This window comes from Lepus europaeus, chromosome 9, assembly GCF_033115175.1.
Source record: "Lepus europaeus isolate LE1 chromosome 9, mLepTim1.pri, whole genome shotgun sequence".
Taxonomy (NCBI): domain Eukaryota; kingdom Metazoa; phylum Chordata; class Mammalia; order Lagomorpha; family Leporidae; genus Lepus; species Lepus europaeus.
Genome location: NC_084835.1, coordinates 20,441,885 through 20,461,126, shown reverse-complemented (window position 1 = coordinate 20,461,126; position 19,242 = coordinate 20,441,885). Strand labels below are relative to the sequence as shown.

General features: G+C 56.7%; 1 protein-coding gene across 3 annotated transcripts in view; it reads left to right on the top strand.

Annotated features, from left to right (window-relative positions):
• Nucleotides 1-19,242, top strand: part of LARS2 (leucyl-tRNA synthetase 2, mitochondrial) — a 175,462-nt gene that overhangs the window by 138,548 nt on the left and 17,672 nt on the right. For all 3 annotated transcript variants that reach the window (XM_062200680.1, XM_062200678.1, XM_062200679.1), the window contains 5 exons: nt 9,792-9,892; nt 12,471-12,653; nt 14,291-14,460; nt 16,626-16,703; nt 17,299-17,410. In XM_062200680.1, coding sequence (XP_062056664.1) covers nt 9,792-9,892; nt 12,471-12,653; nt 14,291-14,460; nt 16,626-16,703; nt 17,299-17,410 — 644 coding nt within the window. The remainder of the gene's footprint in view (nt 1-9,791; nt 9,893-12,470; nt 12,654-14,290; nt 14,461-16,625; nt 16,704-17,298; nt 17,411-19,242) is intronic.

Genomic DNA, 19,242 nt, shown 5'->3' with positions numbered 1-19,242 from the left:
TCCCCAGGCTGCGTTTGGGAGATTTCTTTACATCTCCCTTTGAACCTTCTAGTTGTCTCCCTTGCTCTAAAGTACCGACGAACCCATTCTTTGGTTTTTAATTTCAGTACTTATGTTCTTCGCCTTGAGAAGCTCCAGGGTTTTCTCCCTCCTCTGCATTGTTTGAAGGCTTTCTTTCCTAGGATACATTCAGTGTAACTGCTTCATACTCTCTGACTGGCAATTACGTGCCTGTGGTCATTGTCAGTCTGATTTAGACTTGTGCTGTTTCTACATTTGTGGCTTTTTGCCTCCGTGTGTGAATCTGTGTGTGTGTGCGTGTATTTGCATGTGTGTGAGTCTGTGTATATGTCTGTGTGAGTCTGTCCATGAGTGTGTGTGTGTGATGTGTGAGAGAATCTGTGAGTCTGTCTCTATGTGTGTGTCCATGTGTGTGAGTCTGTGTGTATGTGAGTTTGTATGTAGTGTGTGTCTGTGTGTGTGAGAGAATCTGTGTGTCTGTGTGTATGAGTCTGAATATGTGCATGTAAGAGAGTCTGTGAGTCTGTGTATGTGTGTGTGAGTATGTTTGTGTATGTGTATGAGTGTGTGTATGTGTGTGTGATGTGTGTGTGAGTCTGTGTGTGTTTGTGTGCCTGGGGTGTGTGTGTGTGATATGAGTCGTGTGTGTGTGAGTCTGTGTGTATGTGTGAGTCATTGTGTATGTGTGTGTGAGTGTGTGTGTATGATATCTTTAACCAATAGCTTTTATTCCTTGAACCTTTTTGTGCAGGGTTTTTTGGCGCCTCCGTGCTGGAGATAATTTGTGTTCGCTTCTCCCTGTTGCCTGGAGATGTTCCCAACCCAGCACCACTTTAAATTAAATTCTCTGCCTGCAGTTTTTAGGCCCCCACAGGTGGCGTGAGTGCAGCCCCAAACCCACAGGGAGTCAGCTTGTACTTACAGGTTCTCCGGGGAGATGTTTTTCTTTGCTTTGTTTTCCACGGATCTCCATGGCCGTGACGGGCAAGGCCCCATGCTTTTCTGTTCTGCACCACGCGCTTCCTTCTACTTCCCTTTCCCACGGACAGCGCCTGCCTTGTCGGGGGGTGTCCTCCCAGGCCCCAGGGCTGCTCAGGCCCAGGTGTTCTGCCCCATCTCCTTGCTCCATGCCGTGCACAGAAGGGCAGGCTCGCGGGGCTCCCTAGATAACCCGAGGGGAAGCTGGCTTCGGCGCTGTGTCTCCCTGGGTTTTGTTGGTGATGGTGATGGTGCTGTTTGGCCGGTGCAGTGACATTCAGAGCAGTGTGTTTTATATCCTTCTCTGGCTTCGCCCCCTGTTTCGTATCAGAACAATAAGTCAGGCTCCCTTGTCTGCCTACCACCAAAAGCATAGTGCCTAGAGTTTTTTTATTTCAGTTGTCACCGAGTTTTCTGTTTGTTGAAGTACAGTATCTTTTAGACCATTTTTTAATTACAGAGAAGGCAGAAGAAGTATCTGATTAAATACCTATCAGGGTGACCCATATCGACAGTTTAAAAAAAAAAAAGTAAGATATGTCTGAGATGAAAATTTTTGCTGCACGAAGTGAACCTTAGCATTGCTCTCCTCATCCTTCATCCCCACCCCCCTCAACTTCTGCCAGAAAAAAAAGCACTTCGCTTCTCTCCACATGTATGTTTTTATTACTATATTCATTTTACATGTTACTTGTATTGTGTACCTGTCATTTGTCTTTTTGATGTTTGTTTTTAAATATAGATTGATTTGAAAGTCAGACTAATGGAGAGGGAGAGGCTGAGCCAGGCTATAGCCAGGAGCCAGGATCTCTATCCTGGTCTCCAACATGGGTGGCAGAGGCCCAAGCGCTTGGGCCATCACCTGCTGCCTCCCGGTGCATTAAGAGAAAGCTGGATTGGAAGTAGAGCAACCAGAACCCCAACACAACGCCAGCCCCACTCCCATCTTGTTTTTTTGGGGGAGTTTATTAATGTAGCTTGGTGGCCTTTTTTTTTTTTCCCCAAAAATCTGTTTATATGAAAGGCAGAATTACAGAGAGAGAGAGAGAGAGAGAGAGAGAGAGATCTCCCATCTGCTGGTTCACTCCCCAAATTGCCGCAACGGCTGGAGCCAGGGCAATACAAAGCCAGGGGCCGGGAGCGTCTTCCAGGTCTCCCATATGGGTGCAGAGGTCTAAGCACTTGGGTCATCTTCCACTGCCTTCCCAGGCCGCTAGCAGGAAGCTGGATTGGAAGTGGAGTGGCCAGTACTTGAACCAGTGCCTGTATGGGATGCCGGCGCCACAGGCAGAAGCCCAACTTGTGCCACAGCTCTGGCCACGGCTTGGTGATCTTTGTATAGCAGCACATACAAAGCTCCCATTCTTTTAAATTTATGTGTAATGTTCCATCATACAAATACACTGTAATTTATTTAAATAATCACCTAGTTTCCAATTACTCTTTCACATACACAAACGAAAAAAAAAAGACCAGTGACCCTCTTTATCAATATCCCTAGCAAGTATCTGGAGGGTACTTGTAGGGGCAGGCCGTAATGTTAGAGGATCCTGGGTCAAAGGACAGAGGACAGGCCCTCTGGGATCTCTGGCAAAGTGCATGAAGCCTGCATCCCATATGGGCGCCAGTTCATGTCCCCGCTGCTCCATTTCCCTTCCAGCTCCCTGCTCACGGCCTGGGAAAAGCAGCAGAGGATGGCCAAAGTGTTTGGGCCCCTGCCATCCACACGGGAGACCCAGATGCAGCTCATGGCTCCTGGCTTCTTCCTGGCCCAGCCTTGGCCGTTGCAGCCATCTGGGAAGTGAACCAGCAGTTGGAAGATCTCTTTCTCTCCCTCTGTGTGTGTGTGTCTCTCTCTCTGTAACTCTGCCTTTCAAATAAATGAAATCGTTTAAAAACTACTAAGATCTCCTGAACCGCCTGTCACACAGCCGGAAGCCCAGCTTCCCTGGGTGAAGCACACGGGGTGCTCCCCCCACCAACACACACACCCCCTGCACCCTGCGCCGGGCCCAGCTTGCCGACTCTGCATTTGCTCACGTCGGTTCTGAAAGTGTGTGCTGCAGAAAACTAATTTAGAGTTCAAATTAAGTGCTTAACCTAATTTTCTTCTCATTAGCGCCAGAGCCCTTCCTGTGGGTAAGTAAACGGATGTCACTCGGAAGGGCACTGAGCACATTAGCAGCGTGAGCCCTCAGTAGACGGACCTTGGGTTATGGAGCGGACACGTAGCTGGGCCTGGGTTATAGGACGGACACTTAGCTGGGCCCTGGGTTATGGAGCGGACACTTAGCTGGGCCCTGGGTTATAGAGCGGACACTTAGCTGGGCCTGGGTTATGGAGCGGACACTTAGCTGGGCCCTGGGTTATGGAGCGGACACTTAGCTGGGCCTGGGTTATAGAGCGGACACTTAGCTGGGCCTGGGTTATGCAGCGGACACTTAGCTGGGCCTGGGTTATGGAGCGGACACTTAGCTGGGCCTGGGTTATGGAGCGGACACTTAGCTGGGCCCTGGGTTATGGAGCGGACACTTAGCTGGGCCCTGGGTTATGGAGCGGACACTTAGCTGGGCCTTGGGTTATGGAGCGGACACTTAGCTGGGCCCTGGGTTATGGAGCGGACACTTAGCTGGGCCTGGGTTATAGAACAGACACGTAGCTGGGCCCTGGGTTATGGAGCGGACACTTAGCTGGGCCCTGGGTTATGGAGCGGACACTTAGCTGGGCCCTGGGTTATGGAGCGGACACTTAGCTGGGCCCTGGGTTATGGAGCGGACACTTAGCTGGGCCCTGGGTTATGGAGCGGACACTTAGCTGGGCCCTGGGTTATGGAGCGGACACTTAGCTGGGCCCTGGGTTATGGAGCGGACACTTAGCTGGGCCTGGGTTATAGAGCGGACACTTAGCTGAGCCTTGGGTTATAGAGCGGACACTTAGCTGGCCCTGGGTTATGGAGCGGACACTTAGCTGGGCCCTGGGTTATAGAGCGGACACTTAGCTGGGCCTTGGGTTATGGAGCGGACACTTAGCTGGGCCCTGGGTTATGGAGCAGACACTTAGCTGGGCCCTGGGTTATAGAGCGGACACTTAGCTGGGCCTTGGGTTATGGAGCGGACACTTAGCTGGGCCTGGGTTATGGAGCGGACACTTAGCTGGGCCTGGGTTATGGAGCGGACACTTAGCTGGGCCTGGGTTATGGAGCGGACACTTAGCTGGGCCCTGGGTTATGGAGCGGACACTTAGCTGGGCCCTGGGTTATGGAGCGGACACGTAGCTGGGCCTGGGTTATGGAGCGGACACTTAGCTGGGCCCTGGGTTATAGAACGGACACATAGCTGGGCCCTGGGTTATGGAGCGGACACTTAGCTGGGCCTGGGTTATGGAGCGGACACTTAGCTGGGCCTTGGGTTATGGAGCGGACACTTAGCTGCGCCTGGGTTATAGAGCGGACACTTAGCTGGGCCCTGGGTTATGGAGCGGACACTTAGCTGGCCCTGGGTTATAGAGCGGACACGTAGCTGGGCCCTGGGTTATGGAGCGGACATGTAGCTGGGCCCTGGGTTATGGAGCGGACACTTAGCTGGGCCCTGGGTTATGGAGCGGACACTTAGCTGGGCCCTGGGTTATGGAGCGGACACTTAGCTGGGCCCTGGGTTATGGAGCGGACACTTAGCTGGGCCCTGGGTTATGGAGTGGACAGCTGGGCCCTGGGTTATGGAGCGGACACTTAGCTGGGCCCTGGGTTATGGAGCGGACACTTAGCTGGGCCCTGGGTTATGGAGCGGACACTTAGCTGGGCCTTGGGTTATGGAGCGGACACTTAGCTGGGCCTGGGTTATGGAGCGGACACTTAGCTGGGCCCTGGGTTATGGAGCGGACACTTAGCTGGGCCTAGGTTATGGAGCGGACACTTAGCTGGGCCTTGGGTTATGGAGCGGACACTTAGCTGGGCCCTGGGTTATGGAGCGGACACTTAGCTGGGCCTGGGTTATAGAACAGACACGTAGCTGGGCCCTGGGTTATGGAGCGGACACTTAGCTGGGCCTGGGTTATGGAGCGGACACTTAGCTGGGCCCTGGGTTATAGAGCGGACACTTAGCTGGGCCCTGGGTTATGGAGCGGACACTTAGCTGGGCCCTTGGTTATAGAGCGGACACTTAGCTGGGCCCTGGGTTATGGAGCGGACACTTAGCTGGGCCTTGGGTTATGGAGCGGACACTTAGCTGGGCCCTGGGTTATGGAGCAGACACTTAGCTGGGCCTTGGGTTATGGAGCGGACACTTCTGCTTTGCATTTCCTCTTCCCTCCCCCCCCCTTCCTTTAATATTTATTTATTTGTTTTTCACTTTATTCGAAAGAGATGGGGATCTTCCAGCTGCTGGTTCACTGGCCAAGATGCCCACAACAGCCAGGGCTGGACCGGGCTACAGCCAGGAGCCCGGAACCCAACCCACGTCTCCTGTGTGGGTGGCAGGAACCCGAGTACTTGAGCCCCTTGCCTGCTGTCTCCCCGGGGTCCCACTAGGCGGTAGCTGGCTCAGAAGCGGGGAACCAGGACTGAAGCAGGCACGCTGAGATGGGATGTGAACGCCTCAGGCCGCACCACAGTAGCCCAAATGGCTGCCCCAGGTGGAGGTGTGAGCAGACACAGCATGAATGTTTTCTTCCCACGTGGGGGGAGACCCAGACCCCACGGGAGTCCTTTCTCCCTCACAGGAGGGCATATTTCTGCCAGTTTCTGAATAATTGTTTTGTAGACCACTCATTCATTGGTCAGCCTCTTTAGGTGTAGGACAGGATCTCACCATTTTTATGACTTCTTCTTTTTTTTTTTTTTTTTTTGACAGGCAGAGTTAGACAGTGAGAGAGAGAGACAGAGAGAAAGGTCTTCTTTCTTCCATTGGTTCACCCCCCAAATGGCTGCTACGGCTGGCGCGCTGCGCCGAACCGAAGCCAGGAGCCAGGTGCTTCCTCCTGGTCTCCCATGTGGGTGCAGGGCCAAGCACTTGGGCCATCCTCCACTGCCCTCCCGGGCCACAGCAGAGAGCTGGCCTGGAAGAGGAGCAACTGGGACAGAATCCGGCACCCTGACCGGGACTAGAACCCGGGGTGCTGGCGCCGCAGGCGTAGGATTAGCCTAGTGAGCCACAGCACTGGTCATATGACTTCTTTATAATGGTTTAAAACTGCATTTAGGAAGGAAGATAGTCGGGGCCAGCGCTGTGGCGCAGTGGGTTAAGCCACCTGTATTGTCACCATCCCATATGGGCACCGGTTCCAGTCCCGGCTGTTCCATATCAGATCCAGCTCCCTGCTAATGCACCTGGGAAAGCAGTGGAAGATGGCCCAAGTGCTTTGGCCCCTGCACCCACGTGGGAAACCCAGATGGAGTTCCAGGCTCCTGACTTTGGCTTGTTGCAGCCATTTGAGGTCTCTGTAACTGCCTTTCAAATAAACATGTAAATCTTTAAAAGCACAAAGAAGGAAGAGAAGCTTGCAGTATGCCAACACCGTTTTAAAGTACCGTGTCGGCTATGACTTCGTTTCTCTTCACAGACATTTCTAAGTGTGGAGCAGCAGTAAGTAAGTGTGGAGCAGCTGTGTGCACCTACTTTGGGTTTCAAATTCCTTCGAGAGCAGTAAGAGTCCATTCCACGCTCCCCTCCCTAAAGAGACTGAAGTCCTGGAAAGGACTTTTTAAAAAAAATATTGATTTATTTATTTAATTTATTTGAAAGGCAGAGTTGGAGAGAGATCTTCCATGTGCTGGTTCACTCCCCAGATGGCCGCAACGGCTAGGGCTGGAGCTGGGCCAGGCTGGAGCCAGGAGCTTCCTCCCGCTCTTCCAAGTTAGGTAGCAGGGGCTCAAGCACTTGGGCCATCCTCTGCTACTCTTCTCAGGCCATAGGCAGGGAGCCGGATGGGAAGTGGAGCAGCCGGGACTCATAAGGGATGCCGGCATCACAGGCGGTGGCTTTTACCCACCATGCCACAACACCGGCCCTGCCCTTTCCTGGTTTCTAAGAGTCCCAGACATGCCTTGCATCGCCTACACGTTTGGGTTTGCAGTGTGAACTTTCTGAAGGTCTCTAGGGTGTTCACAGGAGAAGGTACACAGATGATCGATAATCATACTCTAAAATGCTTCCCTCACCGGCAGTCCACGAAACGCGGATGAATCCGCAGTGAGAGGCCACCTCGCGCACAGCCAAGAAGCTGCTTTCTCCTGTGGTGCGGAAGTCATTTGGAATAGTGTTTCTAAGCAGTTTGGCAATACATAATGAGAGGCTTGAAAATAGTCATTTTTGGACACACTAATTGCACAGTAGAAATCTACCCTAAGGAAGTCATCAGAAATGCACGTTTATCGCCAAGATGCCCGTGTGCGTGTCACTTCACATAGCTGAGAAACTGGAGCAAAAAGCACACAGGACAATGAGGCAGCGCGAGTGGAGTGTGGCTCGTGGCCGCGGAGGACCCATGTCAGCTCCTTGCAGTTAAACCACAGAGAATGTTTAATAACACAGGGAAGCACATCTCTAGTAAAGGGAAGTGGGAAAGGCAGCACGCACAGTTGTAGGCGGAACTTGTCCCCACCTGTACTCACACGCACTCACGTGCTCATCCACAAAGCAAGAGACACAGCTAGAAAAAGCCTCGCCAACCTGTTAGCGTTGGTTATCTCCGGGTGACGAACTTAGACGACTCTGTTGTTTAATGCATTGGTGACTTTTTCCAGATGGCTTGCCACTGATTATGTAAGCGCATGGTAGGAATAAGCAGTCATTCCCAGGAGGTGCCCTGAGCCGCCGGTTGGTTCTGGGGTGTGGCATGGCATCGGCGTGCGGCCGCCCTGCCTCCTGGCTGGCAGCACTGGGGTGGGAGGGCAGTGGGGAAATGGCCCCGCTCGGTCACCGCGTGCTCACAGAAGGAGGGAGGCCGCCTCCTCTCTCGAGTGGTGGGAGACAGCCGCGGGGGCGTGCTCTGTGGTGTAACTCAGAGGGAAGCCGGCTTCCCTGGGCTGGGAGGGTCCCTGCAGTCTGCAGTATGCACAGAGTGGCGGCTGTCAGAGGCCCTCTCCCACTCTCTCCCACAGGTCCGGTCCACAGGGCTTTCTCTGCTTCTGTGAGCGCACCCGAACTGGGCTGTTAGGGAGAGGAACAGGAGAGGAGGCCTGGCCCTGGAAGGAGGTGCCCTCCAGACGGGGCCACACCCTTTCTTCGCCTCCACCCAGCGCTCATTCAGTTCAGTGAGACCAAAGGGGCTGGCTCCTGAGGGCAGGGGCCTCTTTGGCTGTCAGTGAATTCCCCACCGTGCAGCCCGGCACCAGGCACGTGGCCGGCACTCAGTGACGACGTGTTGACCAAGTACATGATAAAATCCCCAGGAGCGCTCCGTGCTCTTGTGTGCTGTGGCACACAGCAGACCTCCGAGGGCAGTGGGAGTGAACCAGAGTGTGCTGTCCTCTGCGTTGGCAATGTCTGTGTGTTTGTCATTGAGGATCCCGGGGGCGGTCATGCTGTCCACGGAGGAAGACCCTCAGCTAAGCAGCAGGCCTTGGTTTAGGCGCACTGCTGTTTGGGGAGAGGGTCCCTGCCCCTTCTGGGGGCAGCGTCCTATGCAGACTGCCCTCAGGACCTCATGTGGAAGTGCTTGCAAGTAGGGCTTTGAGACAGGCGGAACTAAGCACGGGGGCAAGCACTCGGGCTACAAGGTGCCCGTGTCTCGCAGTGGACAGGAGACTTCCCCAGGTTGGTCACCTTCTAATTGATCTGAGTGCTGGATCTACAGGTGCATCATATGCATGAAGTCAAACCCCTCGTTCGCGTCCGCTTTTCCGTATTCTGCGACTCTACATCCAGCAGTTCTCTTTAAAAGGTGAAGCCAGAGCAGTGCAACTTTAGGCAGAACAACAGCTGGACTGCATTCGTGCTGGTTGCAATTCTGTCTGCTCCCAGTGGGTGGTGCTGTTGCGCCACTTGAGAAAATGCAAGTGCGCAATTCCTTTTGTTTCTTCTCCAGCCCCTTCTTGAGAATGCATGCTGCTGACTTTAATCATCCAATTCGTCTAGATTATTCCCTCCTACCTTCTGTCCCAAAGCCATCCTCTTTACAGATTTCTCTGATGAGTGACCGGGGCAGGCATCCCACATCAGAGTGCCTGGTGTGTCTCAGCTCTGCGCTTGCGAAACGCACGTCCTGGGAAGAACACGTGGTGGCTCAAGAATTGTGTTCCTGACACCCATGTGGGAGACCCAGGCTGAGCTCCTGGCTCCCAGCGCCCCAGCTGGTGCAGGCATTTAGGGGAGATAGAGCTCTCCCTCCTTCCCTCTCTCTCTGCCTGTCAAGTAAATAAAAGGAAAAAAAAAAAAAGTTTAAGTGACCCAAGCCATGTTCTCACCGCGAGGGAGGAGGGAGAAAAGCCGAAAGCCTTGTGCAGGGAGAGACACGGTGCCTGAGACTGCGCACATACTCCCAGGGACTACAGGCACAGGGGGAGGGTCCCCTCGTGCTGCTCGTGCGGGAGGCAGCTGCCTGTGGGACCATGGGTGGAAGACTGCACTCCGCAGGTGAACCTGCACTCACCTCGCCGCCGTGGGAAGCAGGTCTGCAGGTCACAGCTGCTGGTGTGGCTTAGTGTTCGTGTTGCTGGTTTGTAAGGCGCTGTGTGTTCAGGTAGCCCGGGGCAGCTGCCGTTTGCCTGAGCCCATCGGTGGGTAAGGTTTGTGCGCTGCACTTGAAGCACTGTGCCCCCGCCCCTCAGCTTCCTTTCTCTGCTCTCTTTCCCTCAGAGAGCCCTTCCGAAAGCTGCTGGCCCAAGGCCTTATCAAGGGTCAGACGTTCCGCCTGCCGTCTGGACAGTACCTGCAGAGGGAGGAAGTCGATCTCACAGGTACGAACAGTCCCTCCCATCCGGTCCCTGTCTCACAGAGACCCCAGCCAGGCCGCAGAGCTGTTAATACGCAGGGCACTAGGCCCTGGCTGGGTGGGGAGCCTGGGAGAGGGCCCCAGGGCCCTGCGCGTGCTCTGGGCCTGTGCCCGCTGCGGGCTGCTCCTGCAACTGGCTGGCCGCTCCCCTGCCCGGGACCCCGGACAGGGTTCTCACTGGGGCGTGGCACAGCATCCGTGGGGCTCCTCCCCGACCCAGCCTGCACCTCAAGAACAGAACCCTGGGACTCCAGAGACGTTCTTGGGAGACTGGGCTGCTCCCAGCGTTTGCCCACACGCTCAGGGCCATCACCTTCCCGCCTCCCGCCACCCACCACGTGCCCCAGAGTGGCCCCGCGCCTCCTCGCGCAGAGCCTCTCCCTGCTTGCCCTGGGTGCCCCTCTGTCCCCAGCTCTCCCAGCCCGTTCCTCAGAGATGGTCCCTCCCCGCCAGCTGTCTGTGGGGCACGATGAGGACGTGTCACGTGCACCCCGCACGCAATCCCCAAATGACGTAGCAGACCTGTGAGGACATGGGGAGGGCCCAACATGGGCACAGCCCCGGCCATTGCATTCAGGGAGAAACGGTGCACCCGGCAGTGCCTCCCACGCCCAGCACTGGAGAGCCGGTTTGCTGGGAGCTGTGGACAGGGTTACCTGTTGAGGCAGTCGTATGTGGGGGTGAGAATGGCCTCAGCGTGGTCCACGAGGAAAACGAAGCCAGAGAAGCAGAAACAAGCGGTGCTTCCGGAGCACAGCCCGGAGAGGGACGGAGCTCCCTGCAGGGGTGCCTGCGTTGCAGCTGCTAGTGAGTGCAGTCCATGTGCGGGGCGGGCTGCCCGTGGATAGCTGTCCAGTTTGGGCACTGCCCAGAGGCCCCCAGGCAAGGAGAGGAGCAGGGCCTGAAATCCAGCTGTCTGTCAAAGCCTCCATTTGCAGACCACACTTGCCACAACAGAGCACATTCTCCTAACTTCTCAGCTCCATCCAGAAAGTCAATTTTTTCCCCCAGTTTGCACAACGGTGAACAAAAGGCCAGACCTTCCCAGTGAGTCAGGGTGCAGGGCAGGGGTCCTGGAGTCACCCCAGGCTGGGGTACAGGCGGCCCAGGACTGCCCTCTCCCTCTGCTCTTGATGCCACAAGCCAGCCGCTCCTCTGAACATTTTCTGCCTTCCCATGCGGACTTGCCCGTCCTCAGACCCACAGGGCAGGCTTCCGTTTGCTGGAGGGTGCACCTACCCCGGGCCAGGCAGTTGGTCTTTAGGGGCTGCCTTGGTCCCCTGAGAGTTTGGTTTCTCCTGGAGCCAGGAATTATTTGGTTGAAAGGAACAGGAGTCTACCCAAAGGTGGGTTTGATACATGGGTCAGAGGGGCATCACCAAATGCGGTCATGGGAAAGACAGCCAGGCCCAGGGCCCATGGCAGTCTCCGGCCACTCCTCTCTCCTTCTCTCTCTCTCTCTCTCTCTCCCCCACACCTCTGTTCCTCCCTCTTCTGCGATCCTTGGATTCTGCGCGCCCCAGCTTTCAGTTTGCAGGGTGACCGGGGTAGCCCAGGGGCAGGCCTCACCCATCCCTTACAGGCTGGTGGCCCTGCTGTGTCTCTCCAGTCCCCTTCCTGAGAAGGCGGCTCAGCCTCAGCAGCCGGCGTCCCTGCCGGCCCCTTCCACTGGGGCCTGCAACAAGCTGTCTTCGTCCAGACGTGGCCAGTGAAGGCCTCCCAGCAACACCGTCTAGACCAGCAGGCTGTGGTTGGGCTTGGGTAGCCGGCACACCAAGAGACCGCCTCATTTAGCGTGAGCCCTGGCAGTCCGTGGTCAGCAGTGGGGGAGCAGGGGTGTGAGGGTAGTGGCCACTCAGGCTCTGCGGCCCGGAGACACTGACCCGTCAGCCGCCCTGCCCTAGGGCACCTGAAATCCACCAGGAAAGCAGCAGCACACCTTCTCACTGTCCTTTTGTAAAAGATTGATTGATTGATTGATTGATTGATTTGAAAGACAGAGTTACTGAGAGGCGGAGGCAGAGAAAGAAAGAGACAAGTCTTCCATCTGCTGTTTCCCTCCCCAAATGGCTGCAATCCGGAGCCACAAGCTTATTCCGGGTCTCCCATGCAGGTGCAGGGGCCCAAGGGCTTGGGCCATCTTCCACTGCTTTCCCAGGCCATAGCAGAGAGCTGGATAGGAAGTGGAGCAGCCGGGACCCAAACCAGTGCCCATATGGGATGCTGGCACTGCAGGCGGTGGCTTTACCTGCTATGCCACAGCGCCAGCCCCAAGGAGGGATTTATTATAGTTTGTAGGAAACAGTGACACAGGCCATTTTAACTGTACCACGTATTCATGAAAGGAAGGAGGTCGCCCCATTGATGTGAAAATCAAAACGATTCTATAGCTTGGGGGAGGGGAGCAGTGTGGGAGGTGAGCGGGTACCATCCTCCAAGTGGGCTGCTGCGGGTGCCCACCCAGCCCGGCCTTCTCGCCTGTGGGTCTGCACAAGTGGTTCCCAGTCGCCCACGCCAGCCCTGTGTGTTGCGCTGGCATCCAGGTTCTGTGCCTGTGCACGCGAGGTCCAGAGCACAGGTGGAGGTGACATGGGAGAAGATGAGCAAGTCGAGACACAACGGCGTGGACCCGGAGGAGGTGGTGCAGCAGTACGGCCTCGACACCATCCGGCTCTACCTCCTGTTCGCCGCCCCTCCCGAGAAGGACATCTTGTGGGATGTGAAGAGTGAGTCGCGGCTTCCTGGCCCGCTTCCCCAGGGACCTGCCCTGACCCTGAGCCAGCTGGGGGAGGAAAGGAGGAAGAGGGTCCAGTGCTGTCTCCCATGTGTGCAGCCGTGTGTGCAGCCTCCTGCACCCTGCCAGTGCACAGGGGCCTCGGGGCATCCAGGGACTTGCTGCAAATGCAGGTTCCCCGTGCTCACCGCGAGCTGCTGGCACGGCCTGCAGGCCGCAGCCCGGGAATCTGCCTTTGGACAGGCTCTGGACTGATGGGGGTGCGGACCCTTTCCCGGGAGACAGACTGGCTTCCGTGCCACTCCCGGGGCCAGTCTCCTGTAGGGCCGCTCTGAGAGGGATGCTCTAGACCAGGGCTGTCCTCCCCCACTGTGCTGGCCCACCCTAAGTGGGCCTGGCCTGGCGTCCCTGCAGCCCCTCAGCCACCCCGCCACCCCCCACATGCGTCCCTCTGAAGTTGTCTGGATCTCCAATGATGAGAAGAGAGATAAGCCCGGGGAGCTGGCTGTCCTACAATGTACTGTCCAGCCACCATGCATCCCCCTGCCAACCATGGGAGCTGCCCCAAGTGCTGCCGTGGGAAGGAGAAACCCAGTGCCTGGTTTCCTGGGACTTGTGGGAAGAGTGCCTGTCGCTCAGGAATCCCCACTGACTTTGACCTCCGTGGCTGGTGGGATGCGGTCTGGAACTGTGGTCGCAGACGCCAGTGCTAGAACAAGCTGCACCCGAGCCCCAGCGGCCTGTGCTGCACCAACACAGGAGCAGGTCTGGCTCCGACCCCCAACCCTTGGGGCAGCCCCCCGGAATCTGTTTGTATTAAACGTCCCAAAAGGTTCTGCTGTGCATCCAGGCTCAAGAACGCCCACCCAAGTGGCCAGAGCCTCCGGGGAGCCAGGGTGAAGCCGTTCGGCTTCTCCAGCTCAGAGTAACAGCTGGATTTGCCGGACATGTTGGAGACGGAGTGCACACATAGCCGACTGGGACGGGGTCATATTAGGGCACCTGCCCACGTGAGCTCAGGAACTGCCCCCGCGTAGTGCACCGCACCTCTGCCGCAGTGCTGCCATAGCCAGCTCCCTGCATTGGGGCGCTGGTACACTGGTGCACGTCTCCATGCGGTCGCCAGTCTCGCTGCAGGCCCTAGACAGTCAGTGGGTGGCGCTCATTCATTTATTTATTGGAAAGGCAGAGAGAAAGTGCGAGAGACAGAGACCTTCCATCCACTGAATGGCTGCAGTGGCCAAGGCTCCAAAGCTAGGAGCCAGGAGCTCCATCCTTGTCTCCCACAAAGGTGGCAGGGGCTCACGTCCGTGGGCCATCATGTGATGCCTCCCAGTGCAAGAGCAGGGAGCTGGAGCAGAAGCGTGGGTGGGACTCCATCCCTGGCACTCGGATATGGGATGTGGGTGTCCCTGGGAGCGGCTTAATCGGCCGCACCACAGTGCCGGCCCCGTGGGCAGTGCAGTGGTGGAGTCACAAGCAGCCAAGGGGCGGGGGGAGCCTTCCTGACCCTGGTCAGACCCCCGGGGCACAGCTCCTGCCTCATCCGTTCCCAGGCGCTCGGCTCGCCTTCGGTGTGCGCAGAGCACTGGTTCCCACGTGCGCCCTTTCTCTTCTCTCGCTGCCCAGCCGACGCCCTCCCCGGGGTGCTGAGATGGCAGCAGCGCCTGTGGGCCTTGGCCACCCGCTTCATCGAGGCCAGGACTTCGGGGGAGGCGCCGCAGCCGCAGCTGCTGAGTCCGGAGCAGAGAGCCGAGGCCCGGAAGCTGTGGGAGTACAAGAACGCCGTCATCTCTCAGGTCAGAGCCTCTGCGGGGGACGCCATGGCCTCGTGGTCTGCGAGGTCCACGTCCCCAGGAGTGGCCGTTGTGAGTCTTCTGCCTCCCCCATTGCGTGGCCCCGCCTGCCGGGACTGACTGACCCTGTGACTTTGGGCGTGTTACCCAGTGGACGCCGAGGGGAGCAGCAGTGGACACACGGCCGCAGGAAGAGTTGCCCGTGGGAGACGCAGGGAGGTCGCCCGTCTGTCATCCTGGCCTCACACAGATGCCCGCATCCCAGATTTCCGTGCCGAACACGCGCCGGCCTAGCCAAGTCCAGGCTCCCGCATGGCACACTGCTTGCGGGAGCTGAGTGTTACAGGGGGCGTTGAGACTGTCCTCCATAGCCCCCTCGTTTTATAGATCGAGGCAGAGATGAGGCCCAGAGAGGTGGATTGTCTGTGGAAGCCACACAGCCAGTGAGGGCCTGAGCAGAGACCAAAATCCACGCTCCCTGGCGCTCAGCCCTCTGCCTTTCTTGATACAGTATCTGTGCGTTATTGCAGGACTGGGAACTCAGTTCTCGCATGGTTGGCAGGCACATGAGTGAGCCGTCATGGCTGCCTCCCACGGTGTGCACTGGCAGGAGGCTGGCGACGGGAGCTGGGGCTGGGCAGGTCCTCTGACGTGGGACGTGGGCTAGGCCATACGTCCAGCACTGAAGGCATTTTCTGATGGGGCTCCGAGACCCCAGCTTTTTTGCTGATGTCGTCTTTGTTAAGTTGTGCCCATTCTGGCTACCTGGACTGTGGGTTCTGAGTGCCTGGCCTGCGCCTGGTGGCGTGGCAGGCCGTTTCTCTCTGGTTTGTGTGACCTGAAGTGGCCCTGGGGCCAGCATGGTCCCACTTGACGACCGCATCAGCTTTTATTTCTGTTGCCTGTGCCCTCTGGGTGCAGCGGGACCGAGCTCGCCAGGCTGAGCAATGCCTGAATGCTGCAGACTTTCTGGATTTGGCTCACTCTCATGTTCTGTCAGATAATAGAACCGGCTTATTCCAGAAGTCGGAAACTCTTGACTTCTTAAAGACGTGTCGGGTTCCTCAGTTCTTGCCCACAGTCAGAAATGAAAAACACCAGCAGGGAAAGGTGGCAGGTCATCTTAGCGACCCTGCGTTTCACAATGTGAGACTGACCTCCCAGCAACCTGCACCGTGAATGCAAGTCACGTAGTGGGGGAGGAGTGACCCCGCACCCCACCTCCTGCTGGCTCCTGTCCTGGTGTCTGCTTGCCTCCTGGTCACGTAACTAGTGCCGTTTTCTTAAACACAACACTCGGTATGGTTCCAGAAGGACACTCATAAACAGTGGACACAGAGGCTGGCCCTGTGGCCCCTGCAGTGCCAGCATCCCCTCTGGGTGCCAGTTCAAGTCCCCGCTGCTCCACTTCCGATCCAGCTCCCTGCTAATGCGCCTGGGAAAGCAGCAGAGGATGGCCCAAGTCCTTGGGTCCCTGTATCCACGTGGGAGACCCAGATGAAGCTCCTGGCTTCAGATTGGCCCAGCTCCAGCTATTGCTACCTTTTGGGGAGTCAACCAGCAGCTAGAAAATCTCTTTCTCTCTGTGTAACTCTTTCAAATAAACAAAATAAATCTTTAAAAAAAATAGTGGATACAGCATTAACATTGACATTGCTTTCATTTTTTTAATTTATCTTTTACGATCCCATTTTTACAAGGACTTTTTAATTTTTGCACTTATTTATTTGAAAGAGAGACAAAGGCGGCAGATCTTCCAATACACTGGTTTACTCCTCAAATGCCATTAATAGCCAGGGCTGGGCCAGACCAAAGCCAGGAGCTAGGGGCTCCATCCAGGCTCCCACGTGGTCGGCAGGGACACGGGTGAGCCGTCACTGCTGCCTCCCAAGGTATACACCAGCAGGAGGCTAGAATTCAGGGCGGAGCAGGGACTCAGACCCCGGCCCACTGAACAGGGGACGTGGACCTTCCAAGCAGGGTCTGAACCACTGCCCAGCTCCACGCTGACTTTGAATTAAAAAAAAATCTTCCTGCTAGTAAAACAGTGATTATTCAAGATGCTGAATACATTTATAGGTACCGTTGGCTGCTTTCATGTCATTCTGGTTTTGTTTGTGGAAAGCTTCTAGAAATGTTAAAGTGAATAATTCGACTTTTACCCATAGGTGACCGGCCACTTCACAGAGGACCTCTCGCTGAATTCTGCGGTTTCTCAGCTGATGGGGCTCAGCGCTGCCCTCATGGTGAGTCGCGTGGTCCTGCTCGCAGTAGCAAGGGAGGGAGGCTGAGCTGCGGGGAGGTGGCCTGCGGGGTCCCAGCCTGGGGACAGAGGGCGGTCCCAGCGTCCCCCGTCCTCAGTGTGGCCCTGTTGGCTTCAGGAAGCACTTTCTCCGTAGCCATGCCTGGTTTTAGTGCTGGAAGATCCTTACAGCCCGTCCAGCCCTAACTTCCCCAGTGTTCCCAGATGAGGACAGCAGGGCCCAAGGAGGTGGAGGACAGGCCTGGCTGACCAGTGACAGACCCAGACCAGACTCAGGCCCTGCTCTTTGCTGGGCCCGCAGCACCCAGGAAGGCGAGAGCAGAGTGGTTAAGGGGTCCACAGGCCCCCTGAGCACTCGAGATGCCAGCGCAGGGCCAGGCCGTGGCTGTCACTCAGAAGGGCAGTGGCTACCGTTGCTCACGCTCTCACTTAACAGGGTCAGCGCCTGGCCCCAGCAAGCGTGGAGGGGAAAGCGGGCTCTTCTGCGTCTCTGAACTTCAGACGTGCCAGTGGCCTTTCTCACGCAGGCTTCTGCTGTACCCCTGGGCCTACCCACCTTGTTCTCTTGTCTTCCCTAGCAAGCCTCGCAGAGCGTCGTGCAGCACAGCCCCGAGTTCGAGGACGCCCTGGGTGCCCTGGTGGTGATGGCCGCCCCGATGGCCCCGCACATAGCCTCGGAGCTCTGGGCAGGTACGTGGCGGGGCCTCGTGTGACCACTCACTCCTACCAGGGTGTACCCAGGCCTGGGTGTGAACGTTCCTGGGGACTCCAATGTCCTCACTTGGCATCTGCGCTCCGAGACCTCACATGGCCGGGCTGATGTGACTGCTAATGTCACCACAGACTTCCTTCTCGTGACCGGCGTCCCAGGGTCGGACTCCCTGTGGGCTTTTGCGGATGCAAGCTCTCGTTCAGGTCCACTTTGCAGACAGAGGCAGGATGCTTGGAATTTGATTACGGAGCTAAAGTTCGCTCATTTATACTGTGAGTCCTCTCGCCGACACGCTTTTCAGCTCCACAGGGAAGCGGGACTGCCGGCCTGCAGGCCAGCCGCTAGCACTCCGCACCGTGAGAGCATCCAGGGCCTCACCTAAGTGCTGAAATCGGGATTGGGTCCAACGTACAGGAAGCAGCAAAGTGCTGTGTCGTGAAGCTGCTGCCAGATCGTGAGTGGGAGGAGACTCCTCAGATAGTTCTAGAAAAAGTGCTTCCAAAGAGCGTTTGACTTGGCGGTCCGGGTCTCTCCTGCCTGCATGTCCTGATGTGGTGTCACAGAGAGGAAGCGCATGTGGGCCTGGGGGAGATCGGGAGTCACAGGAGGAGACGAGTGAGCAGCCAGCCGCAGGGCTGCAGGAGACGGGGAGCAGCTGTAGTTGACGGGGCGCCTGTGCCCCCGAGCCCTGAGCCTCGCTTCTTCCCTCCGAGCTGGAACAGTGCCCCCTTGTCGATAGAAGGAATGGCAGGAAGCTGGAAGTCCCTCGGCGATGCGCTGGAAAGCCTTAGGGGAGGAGGAAGCGTCGGTTCCTTTCTGTCCGGGGCTAAGGTGAGACCGCTCACCTCCCCGTATCCCGCCGGGGTTGATGACGTCAGCATGTGCCCTCAGAAGGGAAGTGCTTCTCGGCCCTTGAGGAAGAGGAAGACCTGCTCACTTGCCTTGGCTGCACACCTTTGAACTTAGAAAACACAGTGAGACCAAAGAAAGAGCGAGAGGAGCCCAGGCCCCCGCGGGGTGTGTTTGTGAGTCTGGGCAGAAGCGTGCTGTTGGGCTGCTGTGAGACGGCGGCCACCCACACCGCGAGGAGGGTCCAGCTCACTGCAGCCGGGGAGGCGTGTGCTGTCGCTGAAGATGTGTATCTCAGGGACCAAAGTGTGTTCATTCTGTCTTAAGTCATGTTCTTTAACAAAAATGATTCGTTGATTTGAAATGCAGATTTACAGAGAGAGAGGGAGACATACAGAGAGTAAGAGAGAGATCATCTGTCCACTGGTTCACTCCCCAAATGGCCACATCACCTGGGACTGGGCCAGGCCAAAGCCAGGAGCCTGGAACTCCATCCGGGTCTCCCCTATGCAAGAGAGCTGCCCCAAGTGCTTGGTCCATCTTCTGCTGCTTTCCGAGGCGCGTTAGCAGAAAACTGTGTCGGAAGTGTAGCAGCCAAAGAACCAGCACTGGGGCTGGCGCTGTGGCACAGTGGACTAAGTCTCTGCCTGCAGTGCCGGCATCCTGTTTGGATGCCAGTTCATGTACTGGCTGCTCCGCTTCTGATCCAGCTCTCTGCTACGGCCTGGGAAAGCAGCAGAAGATGGTCCAAGTGATCGGGCCCCTGTACCCACGTGGGAGACCCAGAAGCTTCTGGCTCCTGGCTCCTGGCTTCAGGCTTCAGATCGGCTTAGCTTTGACGTTGTAGCCATTTGGGGTGGATGTGAACCAGCAGATGGAAGACGTTTCTCTCTGTCTCTCCTTCTGCCTCTCAAATAAAACTAAAATCTGAAAGGAACCAGAATTCTGGCATCAGCTCAAC